Here is a 22,986-nt window from a genome sequence, read left to right as displayed (position 1 = left end):
CCCTAAAAAAAAATTTCAGGACTCACCCATTCAAGCTCCTTTTATGTGGTAAAAGTAAAATTCAAAGAGATTTTTGTTTTCCTGAGTAACTTTGTCCTGAATTATATCAGGTGTCTTTGTGTTTTAGATATGAAGTAATGAAAATAAGGATATAAATTTACTAATTTCATACCTCAGGGACTGTGATAAAAAACATAGTAATTTACTCTCCTATTTGCAAATTAGAAAAGTAGACAATTTAAATTATGCTTCCCTAAGTAGTTTTTCTGTTTCTGTACACATGCCCTGTTTATACACCTATGCAACTGAATGTTTTCCTCCGGCCTGGTGTGGAGAGGGGGAGATGAGACAGACCCAGCGTAGACATAATTGTGAGTAGCAGCCACAGTGGGATGGTAGGGTCAGGGGAAGTTGGAACCTGAGAGGTAGTCACCCTAGTGGAACACTCTAGGGAGGTGACAGCTATTCGTGAGTGTGACTTTGTCTAGCTCCAGTGTAAAATGCTGTCAGAGGCATCGTTTCTAAAGGTTTAGGAGCAGTTTCAAAGCTTGCTTGCTCTTCTGTTAAGCAAATAAAGGCTTAGGGTCAACCTGAAAGAACAGCTAATCAGATTATGTTCACTGGTGGCAAATTTAGTTGTGACTATAATTCCCAAATGAAATTGTTCTGCCCTGGGCTGCCGTCTCACCCTGCTTGATAAAAGAATATGAGATCTGCTGTGGGTTCTCTGTTGGAGGATTTTACTCTCCTCTTTAAAGTGCTAGTACTAGGAAGAGCTTAGGAAACATGCGTGAAGATATTTTGAATGTATTAACTCAGACATGAGTTTCACCTTTTCAGCAAGTCCAGGAGAGAAACAAATAAAATTTAAGCATGAAGGTAGTAGAAAGAGCATGGGCTCTGGAGCCAGACAGACCTGGGTTTGAATCCTACCTCTGGTAATTAGGGGTAGAAGGACATTTGGACCAATTATGTAACCTTCAGGACTATCTTGCACCTCTTTTGTAATTTACATGTATTGATGCCTTTCAAAGATGTAGTGAGGAATAACTGAAATAAACACAAGAGACATCAAATCGTTACCAAGTTAGTTCACTTCTTCCAGATCCATTCTATAGATATTTAGCAGAGCGTTTGTTACATATAAGACCGTGCTAGATATTTGGGAGAGGCCGGATCAAAGAAGAATAAGACCTATATTCAGCTCTAAAGAGCTGACAATTAAGTGGGGAAGAGAGGACATGCACACACACTGCAGTCCACAAGCTCTGGCCACACTGACCTCTATTGTTCCTGGAATATTCAGGCCTCTGCACTCACCCGCCCCTCTCCCTGGAACTCCTATCTCCTACACCTCCGCCTCCTTTAGAGCTTTACTCAAATATCATCTTAGTGAGACCTGCCCCAATCATCCTGTTTAAAATGAACTCCCTGGTGCCAGTATTCCCCATGCCTCTTCCCTGTTTTTCCCCCAACAAAATGTGTGTGTGCGTGTGTGTGCATGCATGTGTGTGCGTGTGTGTGCGTGTGTGCGTGTGTGTGTGTGTGTGCGCGCGCATGTGTGTGTCTTACTGTGTGTTCCACCTGCCTCTTCAGTATGAACATGATGATTATCTGATTTATGTACTGCTCCATCCCTACTGCCTAGAACAGTGCCTGGTTAGGTACTCAGTAAGTGTTAATGGAATAAATGAGTGATCTGACTAACTAATTTCAGGTACAGAGAGGGCCAGACACAAAGAGCCCCAGTGGCCAGAAGAGCAGAAGGTATGTTAGGGACCACATTTTCTATAGCTGCTGCAACAATTGATCATAAATGTAGCATCTTAAAACAACTCCGATTGATTGTTTTAGAGTTCTGTAGGCCAGAAGCCTGACCCAAGTCTCAGTGGGCCAAAATCAAGGTGTGGGCAAGGCTGCTGTCCTTTCTGGAAACTCCAGGGGACTGGGTTCCTTGCCTTTGCCAGCCTCTGGTTACACAGCACATCCCCTGACCTCCTCGTTTGCCTCCCTCTTCTACTTCTAAGTACCCTTGTAATTAGACTGGACCCACCTGGAAAGTCCGGGGAACTCTCAGCTATTTTAAGGTCAGCTGATGAGCAACCTTAATCCCCTCTACAACTCAGTTTCCCTTTGCAGTGTGACTGAACATATTCACAGGTTTTGGAGAGCAGGACGTGGACATCTTTGGGGGTCCATTATTCTGCTTACCGTAGAGACTAGCAAGCTTAGGTCTAGGGTTTAAGCTGCCAGTTGTGAAATGTAAAACTGGAATATTCACTCAGGAATGGCCACAGTGGTCAAGATCTAACGGGTAAGCTTGATCTGGGAGGCCGTGGGAAGTTGCTGAAGGCTTTGGAACAGGAGAGTGAGGTGATTTTTAGGAGATGACAATGGACTTAGAGCAGGCATTTGGAGGGAGACTGTTGTTTACCTTCTTCTTTTTTTTTCTTGAGGCGGAGTCTTGCTCTGTTGTCCAGGCTGGAGTGCAGTGGCATGGTCTCGGCACACTGCAACCTCCACCTCCCAGGTTTGAGCAATTCTCCTGCCTCAGCCTCCCAAGTAGCTGGGATTACAGGCATGTGCCACCAGACCCAGCTAGTTTTTGTATTTTTAGCAGAGATGAGGTTTTGTCATGTTGGCCAGGCTGGTCTGGAACTCCTGACCTCAGGTGATCCTCCTGTCTCAGCCTCCCAAAGTGCTGGGATTACAGGCGTGAGCCACCGCGCCTAGCCTGTTGTTTACCTTCTTAAGAGCATTTGATCTCCACCGTCCTCTGTGTACAGAAAGCTAGGGATGTATTTAGAATTTCCTTTTAAAAAAAAAAAAAAAAGCACACCTATGGTGTACTTTTAAAAACCATTCTACTATATCACACATATGCACAGCACATACACACAGAGGCCCACAAAGCCGAATTACACAGACAGAAGTGCTCCCATCTCCTCATACACACACCCACCGCCTCAGCCTGAGAAGGAGAGTCTCAGGATCTGTTCTCTGTGGCTCGTAGTGACCTCCCGCCTTTTTTTTCTGCCCTGGCACACTTGAGTGATGTTCCTTCTTCCCAGAAACACAGGCTGACTCTGGCAGTGGTTCTCATGGGGCCGTTGGATAAGCCTCCTTCAGCGGGCATGTAGGAGTCTCCAGGAGATGTCTAGAGTATGAAAAAGTCCCTCCTTCCTCACCCTTATGTCGCCCCCACACTGGCCCTGCTTTCGTATCACCTCCTAGGATGGTTCTGGTCCCTGACACCCGTTGAAAGTCTCATGGATATTGAACACCTGGTTTTGAATAGTGTCTTACAAGAGTGCTTACCCTTTGACTAGCCACCTGAAAGCAGCACGTCCAACAGGACTTTCTGCAGTGACATAGTGAACTGTTCTATATCTCGATTGTTCAGTGTGGTAGCCAAAGCCACATGTGGCTATTAGCTTCTGGGAATGTGGCTGCTGCAGCTGAGGAACTGAGTTTTTTATCGTTTTAATTAATGGAAGTTGAAATAGCCACACCCGGCTGGTGGCTACCTATGAGTGAAACTTTAAAGAAGCAGGACTTGCTGAGCATGCTGAAAAGACTGTAGCAGTGTCTGTGTTAAGCAGAGTAACATTTGCCAAGAAGATAGCCTTTTGGAATCAGACAGACCTGGGTTGAAATTTTGGTTCCAAGCTGGTGATTTTCAGGAAAGTCACTTAACTGAGTCTCAGTTTTGCCATCTCCAAACTGGGTAGGATCAGTGGTATATTAGGGAGAAAGATGTTAGGCACCCTCTGACCTGGGGGGAAGAATATTGCACCTCTGAATTGTTGCACATAGTAAACATCAGACGTACTTTTCGTTGGTTTTATTATTGTTTTTCAGTATTCTATAGACAATAGTCATTGCCTGACCCAGGGTAGGCGTCTCCCACTCCCTGCACTCCCTGCCTGTGTTACCCCATGGGATATGATCTTACATAAAAGAACTGCGTGAAGATAAGACAGTATCAGTAAAGCCTTCAGCATTGTGCGCACATGTGGTTTTCAGTCATTCATTCAACAAGTGCTGATGAAGCAGCTACTGCGTGCCAGGCAGTGTGCCAGATGCCAGAGGTACACTGGCCAACGGGAAACAGAAGACCTGCTTACTAAATAGGAGGCAGACATTTCCTACGCGGTGGCTCATAATGTTATGTTCTTCTGAATTTTCTCAGTGTCGGGGATTTTGTGTTTAGGTGGAAGAGTCAGAATGGCTTCACATGGTGTAGTTGTATTTTATTCTTAGTAAGGTTTTAGCTGTAGGTCTCCTAACAAATAACTATTTATCCTATTCCCCTTCTGTTTTTTAAAAATATTAGCTTTATTGAGGTATAATTCACGTGTGATGAAATTCACCCAGTTAAAGTGTACAGTTCAGTGGTTTTCAATCTCTTTACAGTGTTGTGCAGCTAGCATGGTGTCCATTTTAGAGTATTATTATCACCCCCGGAGAAGCCCCTACCCATCAGCAGTGACTCTCCAGTTCCCTCCAGTCCTCTTAGCCCTAGGCAACCACTAATCGACTCTCTGTCTCTGTGGATTTGCCTCTTCTGGACATGTCATATCCATGGAATCATACGTGTGGTCTTTGTGATTGGCTTCTTGCTTAGCGTGACGTATTCAAGGTTCATCCATGTTGTAGCCTGTGTCAGTACTTCATTGTGGAAAGGTTCATCCATGTTGTAGCGTGTGTCAGTACTTGATTGTGGAATCATATTCCATTGTCTGGGTATATACCGTATTAGTCGATAGACATGTGAGTTTCCATTTTTTGCCTATTATGAACAACGCTGCTATGAATATTTGTGAACAAGTTTTGTGGAACGTACGTGTTCATTTCTCTTGGGTAGACACCCAGGAATAGGACTGTTAATATGGTAACTCTAATTGGTAATTAGAGTTGGTAATTACTCTAATTGGTAATAGGAAAACTCTACGTTGAACCCTTTGGGGAACTTCCAGAGTGTTTTCCAAAGCTACCATTTTGCATTCTCATGAGCAGTGTGTGAGGGCATCCGTTTCTCCACGTCTTCACCAGCCTTTGCCGTTACCCTGTCTTTTTGACTATAGCCGTGGTAGTGGGCATCCAGTAATACCTCACTGTGGTTTTGCTTTCTATTTCCCTGGTGATAAATGAGGCCTTGCAGGCCTTTTGTATACCTGGGAGAAAGGCCTCTTCAGGTCCGTTGCTTATTACTAATTGGGTTATTTGTCTCTGTTTTCTGGCCTGAGCAGGATGCTGATATGCTGACTGGTGATGAGCAAGTATGGAAGGAAGTTCAAGAATCCCTGAAAAAAATTGAAGACCTGAAGGCACACTGGAGTATCCTTTCGCCTGTGGATTGAGCTGGACTTTGGGATTGTTTTCTCGTTTTCTCGAAGCCCTGTGGTAATGAGGCCAAAGGCGGGCTTTGACCTCTCCATGAGCCAGTGGTCTTCACTCTGTTCCATGGTCACGGGCTGCACCCCTGACCCCGGCCAGCAGTTTGAGTAATGACAAGGAAGATCGTGGCAAGATCAGCATGAATAATAACTCACTACCTTTAGGTAATAATCAACGCTTATGGCCCAATAGTAGTAGGAAAGTAAGTATTAGTCTCTTTATGTGTAAAAGGTGACAAATTCCTCAATTATCTTCTCCCATAACCACTTACATCTCCAGGAAAGAATAGCTCAGAATCCTTGTCATTCAGTGCCATGGACCATCAGACCCAGAAGCTTCGTATTAAACCAGGCATGACTACAGTGGCAGTGGGGATTTGCTGCATGACACATTTTCTCGGCATGAGTAGTAATGACCACAGGTGGGCCAAAGTTCAGAGTAAGGAGAGATCACATAGGATGAAGGTCATCTGGGAAGGCTCCACAGATGTGATACTGTGCAAAAGATAGCCTGAGTCAGGGGCAGGATTTGGATAGGCCGAGGCTGAGAGGGAGGCTGCTCCTGGTAGAGGAGTTCACTGGAGCAAAGCTGTGATGAAGGGAGACAGCAGGCAAGAAGGAAGAGATCAAGGTGGATGAAAAGACTGCAAAAGGTCATTCAGAGACTTTGGGGTCAATTATATCCCAGGCACTAAGAACGTTTCCAATTTGCTGACGATGCTATTTAAAGAGTTGTAAAGAGCTAGAGAAGGAGGTGGAGGGCGGTTTCCAGCTTTAAAGGTGAAGGACATAATTTTGAATGGATAGCCCACCGAGCTGATTAGCAGTCTTGGCAGAGAATCTCGGATTGGTTACTGAGGAATGGAAAAGAAAGCAGTGATCATCATCGTGCTGCAGGGTTTCTCCAAGAGCGAGTGAATCCAGAGACATGGCTTTCTTTGGTAAAGTTTGTATCGAGACTTCAGAAAGGGATTTGACGAAAAGTAGTCAAGAAACTTACGTTAGATGTTAGCAAAACTAACTGAATAGCTACACCGGAAAAATGATGTTACATGATTCAGTGTCATTCTGGAGTGTTGTTGCTCCATCTCGGTCCTCTTTAATTCGTGATTCCATACCTTGAACAAAGATACAGAGGACGGGTTTATGAAATCGCCTAAGTGAAGTAGATGGGGAGGATAATAGAGGGAGGATGATAGAATCTGTATCTCAAAAGAAAAAAAGACTTCAAAAGATCCCTAGATGTTTAAATGGTGTCCAAGTTTTAAAGAGATGCAATATAACAAGAACATACATACAATTTCTGTTTGGATCAAAAAGTTCAAATATGTAAATACGCATAAGAACATGTGAAAAAAAATTAGGGCTTTAGTAAGCAGCAAAATTTAACAACATTTAAGAGTATAATCTTACTACTGTGATCTTGGGCTGCATTAATATTGATTAGAAAATGATAGAGATGATAGTATTGGTCCGCTTATTTCTAGAATTTTCTATTCAGTCTGAGGTAGGAAGTATTAAAACAACTGGTTTTGAGGGGTGGAACTGAAATTAAGGAGGGATTTGAAGCCCTGTCTATGATGAGATGGAAGATACTGGAAAAATCGGGCCACTCTGGAACAGAAGGTCCCCGTTCATGGGCTCAAAGAGCTTTTTATGCTCAGAGGAGTAGACTTGTTCTGTTTGGGCCCTGGCTGTGGTATTGGGGCCCATGGATAACCCAGCCAGACTTCAGTTTCAACTGGACAAGGTTTTACTGAAAATGGACTGTATGCTGGGTACCTTGCTGGTCATCATTCACCTGATGGTTCAGACAGAAGTTAGAAAACACAGCCCTGCATTCACTACTCTCCTACATAGCAGGGTAGTAAAATGTCCATTAATACATATTTTGGTAAAGATACAGACTTACAGCGGCGTCAAAGACACAATAGTCAACTCTGGGAAGTTAAAAGATTTCACAGAGGAGGTGACCAGTGAGCTGCGTCTGGGAGGATTAGTGGGAGATCACCAGGCCAACCAAGAGAAGAGGAGTCCAACACAAGGAATGACGTGTTCAGATGCACAGAACACGCAGTGCTGCTGAGAAGCTGCCGGCTGTGCAGCATGAGAGGAGGGGAAGGTGGCACAGCCTTAACTGCCGTGCACAGATTAGACTTCATAGGTGAGAGGGGGCCGTGCGATGATTTTTTAAGCAGTAGAGTAATATGATCAAGTGAATACAGGGTCTGTGGACTGACAGTCGTTGAGTCTCAATGAGTTGAGTAATTCCCAAGTGAATGTACTGTGCTTCCCTTTCTCTTTTCCCCTGATCCTCTTACGGTCATTTAAAAGTATTCAGGAAAAAAGGGTATCTGTTCTGTCCATTAAGAATCTATTCTCTTTGGGTAGGCTATCCAGCCCTGCTAGGTCTAGAGCTCAGCTCCTTACTGGAACAGAGTCACTTGTAATAAACACCACACAGATGCCAGGGACTAAATCTTTGAGCAAATACATGTCAGTAGTAACTTGGGGGAAAAGCCTCTTAGTTAAAATTATTCCATTTTTTTGCTCACTGGGATGTTTTGCAGGAAAGGTTTTGCCTTGTTTGCCAAGAGACAGTTGCCAGTGTTGCGAAGGAAAATTGGCACATAGTCCCTTCCAGCTTGCTGGGGGATAAAGTAGATGCATTCCTATGAGTGGCTGCAGAGCATCACATCTGGCTTTTACTTCTAAGGCCTGTCACCTCAAACCTCTTTAGAATAAGTAGGAACATACATAAATGAACAGGCAAATAATAGTGGAGGTCAAACAGCATAATGTTAAAATAAGGTACCAGTCTTGCTACAGAAATGTCTAGCATTGTGTAAGAGACAGTCATTCCTCCTGACAGTTCGTCAAATATCTAATCCTGGAATGAAAAGCCACAGAGGTTAGCCCAGCAATCTGTTACCAAATCAGTGCATTGCCTAAGATACTGCTTCCCCCAACCTCCAGGGGATACGTTCAGCAAACTTTGAACATACATGTCAGATGAATACCAGAGCAAATCATGGACTCACTTTTCTTCAGGAAGTGAACCTTTTTTAGGATCAGGGTCAATTCCTCCAAGACAGGACTCATCCTAAAATTACAGTGGGTGTGACAGAAAAGGCTCTCAGCTGTGCATTGTGGTGCTTTAAATACTCGTTAAGGAACTCATCTTTTGGAGTAAGATATTGAGCCTCTGGGAAGCCTTTGCTGGAAAGAAAATATATTTCCTGTGAAAGTTCATAAAGGTATTCGTCTCCACTCTCAGGAATGGCTTGATTGCTTTATTAGAAGTATTTGCTAATGTTTTGGAAAACCGTGTTCTGAGAAGGGTATGGACACTCAAAGAAGATTTTGCTGGACAGAGAGGGGAGCATATACAGTGCGTTGGCTGTTTAGGGCTGGGAAGGTTTTGCTGAACAGAGAGGGGAGCATATACAGTGGGTTGGCTGTTCAGGGCTGGGCATACTCTATTAGGACCTCTATGAAGAGGGTTTTGAATTAGGGGCTGGGGATAGCACAGAAAGCATGGATTGTAAAGAGACCAGGTCATGTGGGAGTGGGAGGGGTGTGGGGGCATGAAGGGAAGTTCAGTCAAAGTCAGTCCACTGAACCACTTTCTTTAAGCCCAGTCAGGCTCAGAGGTCACGTCACAGAGGGACGGTGGAAGGCACTAATGCTTGTGTAGTGTGTGCCTTGTGCATGCCACAAAATGTTCCCCACTGTGTCTCTGACACCCAGAACTCCACCTGGCTCATGAGAGGACACGTGACGAATTGTGTCATTTTACATACAGTATATTACTCATTCTTACATTGACATTAGTCATTTTTATTTCTGGTCTATCATTAAGCACTTTGACTTCCTCAGAACCTCAAGTCTGATAAATGACAGGACTAGATTAGATCTGAATCTAGCTTTACTACAGTCAAAGGCTAGGCTGCCATTTCCAATCTTCAAAACCTTTTCCCCCACTGGAATGACAACATATGAAGCAGATGACTTTGGAGCTCCACTGGGTGAAGGTGGGACAGGAGTGAGAGAAGGGCAAGTCCCAGCCCAGGACCCTCCTTGGTCTCCGACTCGCCTAGCAGTGCGCAGTGAAGAAACTGTGAGGTCCCAGGGTCCTGCACTCTCGCCTTCGCTCTGTTTCCCAGAGAATTCACTGGGGAGGGATTCAAAGCATGCTCCATAAACCATGTCCTCAGTCCTCTGACTGCCCCTCTGAGACAGGGAATATCAGTTTTAAAAAGTGAAGTCACTCCAAGGCTACATGAGATTGTTATTGACTCATAGTTAATCAGAAAGTCATTGTTACTGAGAAGTGGATATTGAGTCTTCTCCCCATCCTTTTTAAAGCATCGTTTCCCTTGACAGCAATTTATGTGCGTAAGCCACGTTCCTAATATTGTCTCTTATTTTGGGTGTTTAAAATAACACATATTTTAATTATTTGGTTAAGTATAGGCTTGGGTCACTTTTGCTTTATAATCGAAAAAGATGAGATCCCGTGGAAATATATTTCTTCTAATTGCTCCACCTAGTGTGTGCCTGTGGGTTGTGTGTATATTTGGGTTCATGTATGCCCAGAACTCAGATAACACAGAAGCAAACATGAGCTCTTCCTTTTGAAAAAGGAATTTCTCTAAAGCATCTTTAATTTCAAATCAGTTTTTAAACAGAAGCTGACAGAGTAAATAATTTGAAATCGAATTAACTTAATCTTTAGTCCAATTTAATAAAGGACTGCATTTATTTATGACTAGATTTAGAAAGAACAGGTCTTTAGAAGTCTTTGTTTGTTTTTGGGTTTTTTTGTTTGTTTGTTTTTGAGACGGAGTCTCGCTCTGTCCCCCAGGCTGGAGTGCAGTGGCACGATCTCAGCTCACTGCAAGCTCCGCCTCCCGGGTTCCCGCCATTCTCCTGCCTCAGCCTCCCGAGTAGTTGGGACTACAGGCGCTGCCACCACACCCGGCTAATTTTTTGTATTTTTAGTAGAGATGGGGTTTCACTGTGTTAGCCAGGATGGTCTCGATCTCCTGACCTCGTGATCCTCCCGCCTCAACCTCCCAAAGTGCTGGGATGACAGGCGTGAGCCACCGCGCCTGACCTGAAAGTTTTAAAACTCCAAAGCACAGGCCTGGTTACAAGCTAGTCTGTTGATATAAACAGAATTTACTTCACTGAGATGCCACTTCTGTGTTTTTGTTTCTCAAGTGTGTTTTCAGGCGGCTCCTCTGTGAAAAATAACGGGTGCTTCCTTCCCTCCTGTGCTTGGGAGCTCTTCAGCCTTTTAGAGAATCTAATTTTACTTTGGTTTTTTTCTTGATAAAGACAATGAATCCTTAACTAAGGTTAATAATAGAGTGGGAGCAGGTTCTGGCCATGTGCCAGGCGATCATCAGCAGCAATTCTGAGCGGCTTCCCGATATCAACATCTACCAGCTGAAGGTGCTCGACTGCGCCATGGATGCCTGCATCCACCTCGGCCTGTTGGAGGAAGCCTTGTTCTATGGTACTCGGACCATGGAGCCGTACAGGCAAGTCCCAGGGAGAGGCTCACACAAGGGCTAGAACGTCTTCACGTTGGGCAAAGATCGATGTTGTGAAGTCATTCCGATTATTGCTTTGCGTGGAGGATTTCCAGCTGCTTCTCAACCATTGTGTAAAACCAAGTCTTATTTTATTCATTCCCCCTTGTTCATTCACTCATGCATTCATTCATCATTTGTAAAGTTCCTTCCACGTGTCAGGCACCGTGGGTGTATGGAAACTAATTAGATGCTGTCTCGATCTGGAGCAGATGATTACAATACGATGGGGCGCTTGCAATGACAAAGGCAGGCTCAGGGTGCTGGGGGAGCTGGAGAGGAACGCGGGCTCAGACCTAGCTTGAGAGGCTGTGTCATTGGCCTCTGCTGGTCCAGGTGAGGATGGCCATATGGGGCCCTTGGTCTGGCTGGCAGTAAATCCTGGTCCCTTCTCTTTCTCAGGATTTATGCTTTCAGTTGAATCATTTGTCTTCGTAATTACCTTGTGAACCAGGGAGGACAGCAGGGAGACGGCCCTGCCTCAGCTCATCCTTGAATCAGGTGAAGGAACAATTGGTAATTGCTTCTTGACTGATCTCAGCTCCTTGAGACCGGAAGGCATTTTGCCCTGAGATGTTTTTATAACTCAGAGCAGCTTTGAGGAGGGTAGTGTTGAACTGCTGAGAGTTCGGTGCTGGTGGATGTTGCACCCTGATTTGCAGTGGGCTGAGAACATAATTCTAGAAGGTGAGACTGAGAGCAGCCCAAGGGGAAGGGCACAGGGACATGCGAACCATAATCTGAGGTTGGAATGGCTCAGTCTCTAGCACAGAGCAAGATTGCTGATGGGAAGGTACCTTGAAAGCACCTGTGACCAGGAGCGATGGCAGAGGGAGAAGGTCCCTGGAGAACAGGGGGTCCATCCTGGGCAAATCTTTAATTTCCCAGCTTCACAGACTGTGCAAATACCGTGTCAGTCCAAAGTGGTGAAGCAGAGGGAGAATACAGGACCAGACCTATGCAACGCAGGACAACGGGCAGAGAGAGGCTGTAAGTGAAGAGGGGCAGGAGGAAAAGTCAGAGCCGGGGTACTTCCTGTTCCCGCTAGAGGGAGACTGTCAGGAGACGTCTGGGAGAGGAAGTTCCCAGAGTCAACGGAAGAACAGAAGTGAGTCCAGGGTCTAGGATATTTGTTCCGACTAATGGTAGGAAACCAGAAATGAGTGTTCCCGCTAGAGGGAGACTGTCAGGAGACGTCTGGGAGAGGAAGTTCCCAGAGTCAACGGAAGAACAGAAGTGAGTCCAGGGTCTAGGATATTTGTTCGGACTAATGGTAGGAAACCAGAAATGAGGTGCTTGGTCAGGAAGCCAGGCACGAGCCAGGAGCTTGGTGCCGAACCCGAAGATGGCAGAGGCTCCACCAGCCGGGTGGATGGCAGAGGTCCCTGGCCAGCCAGTGGCACCAGCCTGACCCTGAGCGTGTTTTCTGGACTTCTGTAGGTGGTTTCCTCCACTGCCTGTGGGTAAACAGCTCTGGAATCCAGACTGTGAGTCAGCTTTAATCAAACGTATAAGGGATTGGCTTGAGGGCTGAGACTGTAGACTTTCCCATGAGCAGTGAAATGCCTGCTGAGTGTGATCAATCTTGTGGGTTCTCAGAAAATATGGATTGCATTCAAAGAGATAAGGCTTCATCTCTGAGCCTTAGTGTTGCAAAAAGAGGCAGGTCAGATGGTTGGCGTTACCTCTCTGAACTCCACAGCTTGCTATGAGAAGGCCAAACCACAGCCTCTGGGTGAGCGGATAGACTCCAGCCAAAAGATGCAGACTGAAAAATACCCTTCCTTCTCCAGGCCCCATCAGCAGCTGCTGGCTCTCTTTGCTAGCGCTGCACTGACTCTTCTGCCTTATCTTCCCTTTCCTTTTGACACCCAGACTGCCCTGCTCAGGCCACTCTGAAGCACAGAAACTTTAAATGGGTCCACCACATCCCTAAAGAAGACCGCACACCTACAAGGGTGTCTGTTCTGCATGTATTTTGCAACCTTCTCTTCCCCACGTCTACTAGGGCCTCTTTGAGGCACTAACTTACCCCTTAAGTAACTGGCAGTTTGACTGACTTTAAAGTTAAACAAAGAGGCCTTTCTTGTAAGCGAGGCCAAGTCTTCTCCACCAGAATAGAGTCCATTATGTTTGGAAAACGTTTGGTTATATTTACATGGTGTTTGGCAGGTCACGGTCTCTCTGTAAACGTGTGCTCTGTTCTTACGCTGGGTGACAAATTTCCAAGCCTCCCTTGGCTTCTCTTCCTTGGAGTGTGTTGAGGAGTTGCTTTTTGGTGGTATTTCCAGAAATCCAATCTGCATTGATCCACTTCACATGAGTGAGGTACGAATCATTTGCTTTTAAAGCTGTAGTTGAGGAAAAGGCTATAAATAAACCCGAACCAACCAAGTTAAGAGAAATGGGCAGGGTAGATGTTGTCATCCTTTGCCTTTTTCCCCTTTAGCTCAGGCAGAGGTAAAAATAAGGAATGTATGCAGATAGGTCAGGTACCCTGCAAGGCCATTAGCAGTTTTAGAACAAAGGCAGGAATGGAGAAGTTGGCCTTGGTTTTCACCTCTCACATGTGCACGAGGGAATTCACACTGGGTGCTCTCAGCCTCCGCGCCGGCTCCCTGCAGGTGCTGGAGGTGGGCCTTTTGCTGACCTTTAGCCAAGGTCACAGACAGTTAGCTAGACATGAGTTACCAAGGGATGATTGCACTGCCATCTGCTGTAACAGTTTTACAATGTTAATATATTGTTTGCAACAACTAGATGGAGGTCAAGTCTTTCTTGATGATTTTGTCACTCCTGACCTTGGCTAAATTTTAATTGCTGACCTTAGAGGAGAAAGTGCTGCTATTCCATTTTTGGCCTTCAGCTCCCTTCTTGCTACTCTGTCATTTATTTTTACTCAATAGATTTTACTCAGTTTTTATGGTGCAGCTCAACATTAGGTCCTTCATATTTCATAAAACAAGTTAGAAATCACATACAACGAAATGTGTAATATTTAGTATTAGCCCATAGTATGTCTTCCAATAGTATCGGCATATATATGTGACTGTATATGCAAACTCATCTGTCCCTTAGCATTGCAAACGTTAAGTGGAATGAAAATAATTTTAAAATACTTGATAAATTTTATTTAAAAGTTTAACTTAGTCTAATGTTAATTAGCCAGTTAGCAGTTCAGAACTCGGTACGCATTTTCCTGTTAAAGATGGTTACAGATTATGGTGAGTTCCCCAGACTAACCCATGAAAGTATACTCGGCCTTTGGTAGTACCAGTGTATGGGCTATAAATTCGCACCCCCCCCCAAAAAACGAGAGAAAAATACACAATTGAACACATTGTTTTAAAATTTTTGTGTGTCAAATACTAATTCAATTTGACTTTACTTTCGGAACTAGAGAGTGATAAGGAGATACAGAGGGCTTTTCCGGCTTTGAAGAGGACTCTCAGGACATTCACACATGTTGTGTTCATTTCTTTTACGAGATTAGCATATGCTTATAGGAAAGGACCATTTAAGAGGACAGAAAGGTAAAAATCAGCCTCATCTTCAAACTGTTGGCCCACTCCTTAAAGACAGGCATGGCTAAAAGTTTCTTTCTGGAAATGTTCTATGTGAGAGTGGCCAGTGTGAATATATTCCAGAGCCACATAGACCTCAGTCTTAGCGTGGTGTCAGAGGATTGAAAATCAACAGTAATCCTAACCTTCGCCAGGGTCTCTCAGAAAACATGAACAGTGGCTCCATCATAATACACAGAATGTTTTCTTAAAGCTCCCGCTCCCCCCACCCCATTCCTTTTCTTCTGCTTTCCAAGTTATTCTTGACTCTCTTCCCTTCAGAACTGTTCACGTGGGCTCTTCCACTTTCTCCTGCTCTTCTGCCTTTTTCTTGCTTGTCTTGCTTGGGGAAAGACTCATTTGCAATGGGTTTTTTAAATATGCCTGCTAAGGTGGTGTATGGAAGAGTGCGGATTAGAAAGAGAAAAGGGAAGGGAAGCCAAGCCAAAGGTCCTCCTTAGTGTGGGGGGAAAACGAAGGAAGAAAAAAAAAAAAAGGATAACTCCCTAGCCCATGTTCTGTCACTTTTTTCACTTTACAAGAGAGTGTAGACATCTGTCTAGATCAGCTCTAGATCAGCTCCAGAAATAAGTATCTGAACTTCATCCAACACTCTTTCCACATAAGTTGTTTGCCATTTATTGTCTCTGATGAGATTTATAGAATTGTTTCACCTGATAAATGAATAACTGTTTTCTTCTCTGCTTCTCTCCTCCCTACATCAGCTCCACCTTATGCTTTTTAACAGATACATAGTATTTCATCTCATGGATATACCATAATGTTTAGATCAGTCTCTCTTGTTTCCATTTATGTATACTATGTCAAACAATGCCATGATTAATTGAATTCATAGGATAAATCCATAGGAGAAATTCCTAAATGGTAACTTGCTACATCAAATTTAGGTCCCCTTGAACTTAAAATAAAAGTTATATTTATTTTAAATTTGGATAACCATTTCCAAATTGTACCTCCCCCACCACACACACCAAAATGTCACTCTTTCCTCAAGAAAATATGAGAAGAGATGACATTGATTTCCAGTGTATCTCTTCTAAAGCCATTTCACAACCTATTAGGGCCTTCATCTATTCCTTCATCAAAGCCCACATTATAGGGTAAGATTTGTTGATATTAATTTTGTTGTCCATAAATTGTATTTTTGTGCTGGTGGGAATGACATTTTTATGATGTACCTGGGGAAAAAAGGCAAAAGAACAAGAATGATGAAGAGACTTAAGTTGTGATTGGAGAAAGAGGCAAGGGGGGTGGGCTATGAAATCTCCAAGGAGAAGAAAGCTGATAAGAGTGGGATTTCAGCTCAGATAGTTTTCTGTGCTTTGTTGTCAGAAAAAATGGGGGCAGGTGGAGACAATGGAAGTATAATGCAGCCGGTAGTTTGTGTACCCGCCATGGTTACAAATCAGGGGTTTGCAACTGAGAAATTGCCAGTTAATTACATAGCAGCCCCATCAGTTTTTAATTTTGCAGGGGATTTTTTTTTTCTCCTTTTTTTGAGAAGCTTTGCAAAATAGGTTGATGAACTATAAGATCTCCTCGTAACAGTACCTTCTACTGCTGTTTTCAAGCAGGCTTTTCTGAAGAACCCAGTTGTTCTTTCAAGGATTTTTGTCAATGTGACATTCTGGTACAAGAGCCTGCAGAGCTTGCCGGGTACATGTTACAGGGGGAGGACCTGAGCGCGCCTTTGGTGCAGTCATGTTCCAGCGCTTGCTGGGGCCTGCCCTTCCCAATCCCTCGTCCCAGGTGCGTGTTACCGTGGGAGGACCTGAGCGCGCGTTCGGTGCAGTCACATACACAGCCCTTGCTTGGGCCTGCCCTTCCCGATCCCTCATCCCAGATGCGTGTCACCATGGGAGGACCTGAGCGAGCGTGTGCGTGTTACCGTGGGAGGATCTGAGCGCGCCTTCGGTGCAGTCACATACCCAGCGCTTGCTTGGGCCTGCCCTTCCTGACCCCGCGTCCCAGGTGCGTGTCACCGTGGGGGGACCTGAGCGCGCGTTCGGTGCAGTCACATACCCAGCGCTTGCGTGGGCCTGCCCCTCTGGATCCCGTATCTCTCCGTGTTGCTCAGATGTTGTTAGCTTGCTCTCTGAGGACGCTTGTGTCATTGTCTCTGACAACAAAGCTCATTCCTAGAGCGCAGGCAGGGTCCTTGGCTGTGGTATCTAGTTTAGAATCTTCCTAAACCATGCTCATGGAGTAGGACCTAGAGAACAAATCAGAGCCAGTTCTCTCCCCAGAAGAGGAAATAAGTATCTGAACTTCATCCAGCATTCCACGTATGTTGTTTGCCATTCATTGTCTCTGATGAGATTTATAGAATTACTTCACCCGATAAATGAATAAATGTTTTCTTCTTTGCTTATTAATGTAAACAGTAATCTTTTAGCCACTTAATCATGTTTTCCATGCTTTAGTTTTCAATTAAAGTATCTTTAGTGGAGGCCACGATTTTGAGCTCTGTATGTGTGTGTTCATATGTGTGAAATACTGAATTATCTGGCATGCCTAATCAGGACCTCTTTCTGTTTGCTGTCCATTCTGTAAGGTTTATTTCTTACTGGGACACTGGGGCAGTGATCACCTGCACAGAGATGGGGGAAGGAGCCGTTAAGACCCAAGCATTTTTTAAAACTTTTAAGTAGAAGCCTTTTAAATTTAATTCTGAAAGACTTTCTTAATTCAGAATCTAGGCATAAACTAATACAATGAGAAAGGAGGTGAAGGAGGGGAAAATAGAGAAAGAGGGAAGATGAAGAAGAAGGAAAAAAGATATGACAATGACTAGTAGATATTTATTACACCACTGACTTGCACTTAGGCCTCATTACTTGTGTTTTACTTTTATGGATAATCCAGAGCTAATAGGACGGTTTAGGTAGGAGGATAACAGAGAACATTATGACCAGTTTCTCTGGCTCTTCTTTTCTTGGAACAAGAGAAATGAGACCATCTCTGCTTCAACTATCTACTCCTCTAAAGTACCTTGACTTCCTTTAACCCTAACCACCTTGCTTGAGATGCCACCTGTACATTTGGGTAAAGACCTTCATTGCCCAGCTTTGTGGAGTGGTTCCAACCCTGAACCTACTGGTTGTGTGAGAATGACCCAGCCTTGTAGTCTTACTTCTGGAAGAAAAATCTAGGACAATCTACATGGAACTGGCATAAGCTCTGGCCCTTCAACACCTCTGAAAAAGAGGAGGCAGGATACCTTGGGCCTTCTCCTACTCCCAAATGTAGCAACTCTTCTGACCCTTGCTGTTACCTCAGGCATTGGAACAAGTATTCCATGTGCTGACAGAGCTTTGGATGACAGCAGACAGGCTTAAGTGATCTGGCAGCTTCACGTAGCACGCCTTCGTCTAGCTTGCCTATTTCCCATCTGTCTTAAGGATGAAACAAAATGATTGGGTGCTGCTGATGTATGTGGAGCCCCTACTGGGGAAGGGGAGGTGGCCCGTTTGTTGCTTCCAGCACGCTGCTGCGCATGGCAGAACAGGCACACAGCCTGTGCTCTCCGTCACCTCCTGGCCATACATCTCTATAGTGTTTGTCACTCCTGGCTACTAGAGGCCACTACTCAGCCATCTTTCAGAGGACCCCATCTTCTGTTTCACTCTGGAGGGCATTGCCAGAATCCACTACTGAGCTTTATTGTGGTAACTCTCCCTGTAGCAAGCGTGCTAGATGTAGTCCACATCCACTTTCAGACAAGAGAATTGAGAAGCTGCTTGTTCCTTCCCCATCCCCGTTACGAGCTCCAGTGTACAGCTGTCGTCCTGCCCCAAGTCTGTGTGTGTCTTTCCACATCAGCGCTGGCAGGTGTGGGGCTTTGGGAAATGAGATATCTGTAGGAACCTCAATCTTATTTGTGTGCAAGAAGTCGAATGTGGCCTTTAGATATGCCTTGTCCGGTAGGAGACAGAGCAAGAGATACCATGTGGACTGCAGAAGCCTGCCCATCTTCCCTACCTGATTCTCAGCTTACTGCATGGCCTCCTGGATGCATAGATCATGGTTGATTTGAATGGGCACATCTCACGTTCCTGGGTCAGGCACTTACTCATTTTTTTCACCAAAAATATTTATGGAGACCTACTTACGTATACACACTGTGGCAAACACAACAGGCAATCCGAAGTCCTCGTTCTGGTGGAGCCTTCAACAGCCAGCTGAGGGGCACCTGTGAGCAGCTCCAGAAAACCAGGCCTTTGAGAAGCTGAGGAGGAATTGCTGGACCAGCTCAGGCCTGGCCAGCGACAGACAAGGTTTTTAGAGTGCTGGAGTAGGGGGCCCTTCAGTGGATCAAGTACTTACCTCTCTTGGAGGTCCCTGATTGATTTTCAGGATTTCATTCGTCATTCTACCACTTTAAAGTCTCATGTAGAGAAGTTGGTGCCTCTGATTGCCCGAAGCCCTCCCTAATGCATTCTTGGAGCTGAAACCCCCGTTTAGCTCCACGTTGTCATCCTCTGAGCTGAAAGGGTACCCAGAAGCCAGGGCCAGCATGCTCAGGCCTTGGAGCGACTGGGGTAAAGCTGGAGGCTGTGCTCATGACCAGCTTGGTGGGTGCTAGTTGGCCACCCGAGGAAGCCTTCTCCCAGAAGCCAGCACTCCAGGGGACACTGATGGGGGAATATCATCATTTGACATGACCTGGTTTATGCTGCTATTTTAGGATAGCCTCATTTCCTTTTTATTTTATTTTGTTGAGACACAGGGTCTTGTTCTGTTGTCCAGGCTGGAGTGTAGTGGTACAAACACTGCTTACTGCAGTGTTGACCTCCTGGGCTCAAGCGTTCCTCCCACCCCAGCCTCTCGAGTACATGAAGGGGGAACCACAGGCACACACCCTGACAACAAGCTAATTTAATTTTTTTTTTTTTTTGTAGAGGCAGGATCTTGTGATGTTGCCCAGGCTAGTCTTGAACTCCTGGGCCCAAGTGATCCTCCCACCTTGGCCTCCTAAAGTGCTGGGATTACAGGTGTGAGCCACTGAACCCAGCCTGGGATAGCCTTAGAATCAAACTTAAACTCTCACCTACCCTTACTGTAAAATAATGTGTAAAATAGAGGTTCTGCCCTGAGAGATGATCTGCCTAAAACACTTTTGGGTTCTTTATACCCAGTTACAGTTGACCAAGTGATTAAGTATCAACAAAAATTGTGCAGTGGCATTTCTGAGAGCCCCAGGACTGTCTGGGGTGGTGCCAAGAAAGCCTGTAATATGAAGTTAGTTGGCTTTACATCTGGCCAGGGTGACCTGTGACAGCATGATTCCACTTTAATTTCTCATTTCTGCCCCTCCTTTGCCTCCCGTCCTTACCTGGGACAAGGATATCCATTCCTTTTTTTCCCCCAAACCCCAAGTTATACATAATTCCCACCCATTTTTACATCTTCCCTGGCTCTTGAGCCCTCAGGCTATGCCAGGACCCAGGAAACCCATACCTTTTCTCTGTCATCATCAAGACAGCGAATAGGCCGGGCACAGTGGCTCACCCTTGTAGTCCCAGCACTTTGGGAGGCCAAGGCAGGCAGATTGCTTGAGTCCAGGGGTTCAAGACCAGCCTGGGCAATACGGTGAAACCCCATCTCTACTAAAAATGTGAAGATTAGCTGGGAGTGGTGGCATGTACCTGTAGTCCCAGCCACCAGGGAGGATAAGGAGAAAGGATCGCTTTAGTCTGGGAGGTCAAGGCTGCAGTGAGCCATGATCACACCATTGCACTCTAGCCTGGGTGACTGAATGAGACCCTGTTTCAAAAAAAAAAAAAAGGTAAATAGCAAAGCTCCTAATTTCAAATCAGTAGTGATAATCCTGCACTATTGCCACCTTAGAGAGGCCCAAGTTCTGGTAAGAAGCACAATGATCAACACTGGGTTCTAGAGAAGTTTCCTGAGTGCCACCTGACTCCCCTTTTGATCCGTACAACACAGAACTCATCTCTGCTGGAAGTTGGAAGATCTGCCCCCCCAAACCCCCTCAAGATAACTGGAGGTCTTCAAACCTTGATTTTAAAGCACTGTTACAATATCCTCACGATGCCACTTTCCTCCATTTGACCTTCACCAAATCCTGCTCTTTCTGATAATCCAATCCCCTCCGTTAACACTCAAGCTTCCAGTCGAGAACCATGTGCTAAGGGGAGCTGCTGGGTTTCCTGTGACAGCATGAGTCATTCCAGCTTGCACTTAGTCTACTGGGAAAAGTTCAGACCACGAAGGAGCCACTAGAATCTACTTTGTACCTTTGGATAACTTCCTAGTGAAGGTTTTTCTCCAACCTGGAGGGACCCCAGTCCTGTGCCTCCTTGGTAGCAGTATCCAAGGAAAACAGAAGTTCCTAGCTGTAGCTTCCACTCAGCCCACAGATGCTCATGGTCCTAAAAGCCTTCCTGAACTCTAATGTTTTAGGTACTAATTCCAGGGTCTGTCTTGAGAATCCATTTGTTTTTCTGTCCTTCCTATCCTCCTTGGAGAGCTTTCATTCTGGCTTATATACTTTCTCTCTGCTCACTGTCTACGTTCTACATTCTCCTCTGCTGCTCCTCCCTACTTGCAACAAGGATACCTGTTTGCCTTTACTCCAAAATCCCCCACCTGTGGACCAACCCCACTTATTCCCAGTCTACCTTGCTTGGCTCTTGAGCCACCAACCCAGGCCAGGACATAAGAAATACCTTTTGTGGGCCTGGCACATTGGCTCACACCTGTAATCCCAGCACTTTGGGAGGCTAAGGTGGGAGGATAACTTGAGCCCAGGAGTTCAAGACAGACCTGGGTGACACAGCGAGACTTTATCTCAACTAAACATGAAAAAGGTAGATGGGTATGATGGAGGTAGGCACCTGTAGTCCCAGCTGTTTGAGAGGCTGAGGCAGGAGGATCCCTTGAGTCCAGGAGTTCAAGGCTGCAGGGAACCACCACATGCTCCAACTTGGGGTAAGAGTCAGTCCCTGTCTCTTAACAAGAACAAAAAAGCCAGTCATGGTGACTCATGCCTGTAGGCTTAGCACTTTGGGAGGCCAAGGTAGGCAGATCACTTGAGCCCAGGACTGGGACCAGCCTGGGCAACATTATGAAACCCCATCTCTACCAAAAAAAATACACACACACACACACACACACACACACACACACACACACACACAGAAAAAATATCCAGGCATGATGGCTCAAGCCTATAGTTTCAGCTACTCCGGGAGGCTGAGGTGGAAGGATCGTTTGAGCCCATGGAGGTCAAGGCTATAGTGAACCATGTTCATACCACTGTATTCCAGCCTGAGCAACAGCGTGAGACCCTGTCTCCAAAAAAAAAAAGAAAAAGAAAAAAAAGAAAGACAGACTTTTTGTTGCATTTGCCTGACTTTCAGTATAAACAACTTCCTTGTGGAACAGGATGGAAGCCGCACTCTACTCCTGGGGCTCGGTCACCCGAACAGGGAAACATTTGTTTGTGTTCACCAGTGTGTATGAGCAATGCATGTGATCTGAGAAATCGTCTTTAGGCTTCCTACATGTGAAAGCATTTCCAGAATAAGAACATTTTCCATTGTAGTTCAGTTGTTTTTAAAACTTGAACAAGCCATCACTGAGCACTTTGACTTTCCTGATAGAAAATCTTCAGTTTCTTATTACAACTAATTGTACTCTAAGCAGCAGGATATCAAATCCTAGGGAATCTTTTGGGATGCATTGAATTTTTCCTGTTGAATCAATCTCTTGCTTGGCTGCCCCTGCAGCTACCAAGCTGCTGTCTTTTCTTTTTCTCACCTCGTGGAAGAGAAAGTAGGAAAAAAAAAAAAAAAAATCCCATTTCCCCTGTAGGCAGCCAAAAGAAAATCAGGTGGGCCTGAAAAATGGGTAATGATGGATAAAACTTTGAATGCCTCAAACACATTCAAACCCATTTTAATTTTATATAAAGGACACACTTCATAATTTGTTCTAAAAATATGGTCAGCACACTTACATGCTATTTGTGTATTTTCAGTAAAGTTCATATGGAATTTTCAGAAATTCCCTAAGGATAGATGGATGGGACTTCAGTTCCATTGCAGAAATAAAACTAATTTGTCAAACCTCATAGTATTTGATCACTTGTAGAGAATGGTGATGTCATTTATAATGAGCATAAATAAATAAATACATAAATTGAAAGAAATAAAAAGTGGGGTATAAATGACCCCCAAAATTACTGTTATTTAGAGCAAGGAAAGTATCTTCTGGGCTGGTTAGTGTAGAGCTCTTGAGTTCGTGAGATAGAATGGAAAAATGTGTACTATTCTTATTGTTAGATGTATTAAGAGAAATGGCCCAGCCAGGTTCTGGGGAACTGAAGTAGCAAGAGTGGCCAGCCGTAGCCTTTGAACAGGGAGAGAGCAGGGGCTT

At 44.9% G+C, this 22,986-nt stretch overlaps 1 protein-coding gene across 1 annotated transcript in view; it reads left to right on the top strand.

Annotated features, from left to right (window-relative positions):
- SMYD3 (SET and MYND domain containing 3) overlaps positions 1 to 22,986 on the top strand; it is a 735,177-nt gene that overhangs the window by 623,861 nt on the left and 88,330 nt on the right. The window contains exons 12-13 of the mRNA XM_011955728.1: positions 5,253 to 5,340; positions 10,774 to 10,948. Of these exons, the coding sequence (XP_011811118.1) occupies positions 5,253 to 5,340; positions 10,774 to 10,948 (263 nt within the window). The remainder of the gene's footprint in view (positions 1 to 5,252; positions 5,341 to 10,773; positions 10,949 to 22,986) is intronic.

Source organism: Colobus angolensis, unplaced genomic scaffold (genome assembly GCF_000951035.1).
Source record: "Colobus angolensis palliatus isolate OR3802 unplaced genomic scaffold, Cang.pa_1.0 Scaffold40, whole genome shotgun sequence".
NCBI lineage: Eukaryota > Metazoa > Chordata > Mammalia > Primates > Cercopithecidae > Colobus > Colobus angolensis.
The sequence above is the reverse complement of the archived record's forward strand: the minus strand, read 5'-3'. Positions and strand labels throughout refer to the sequence as shown.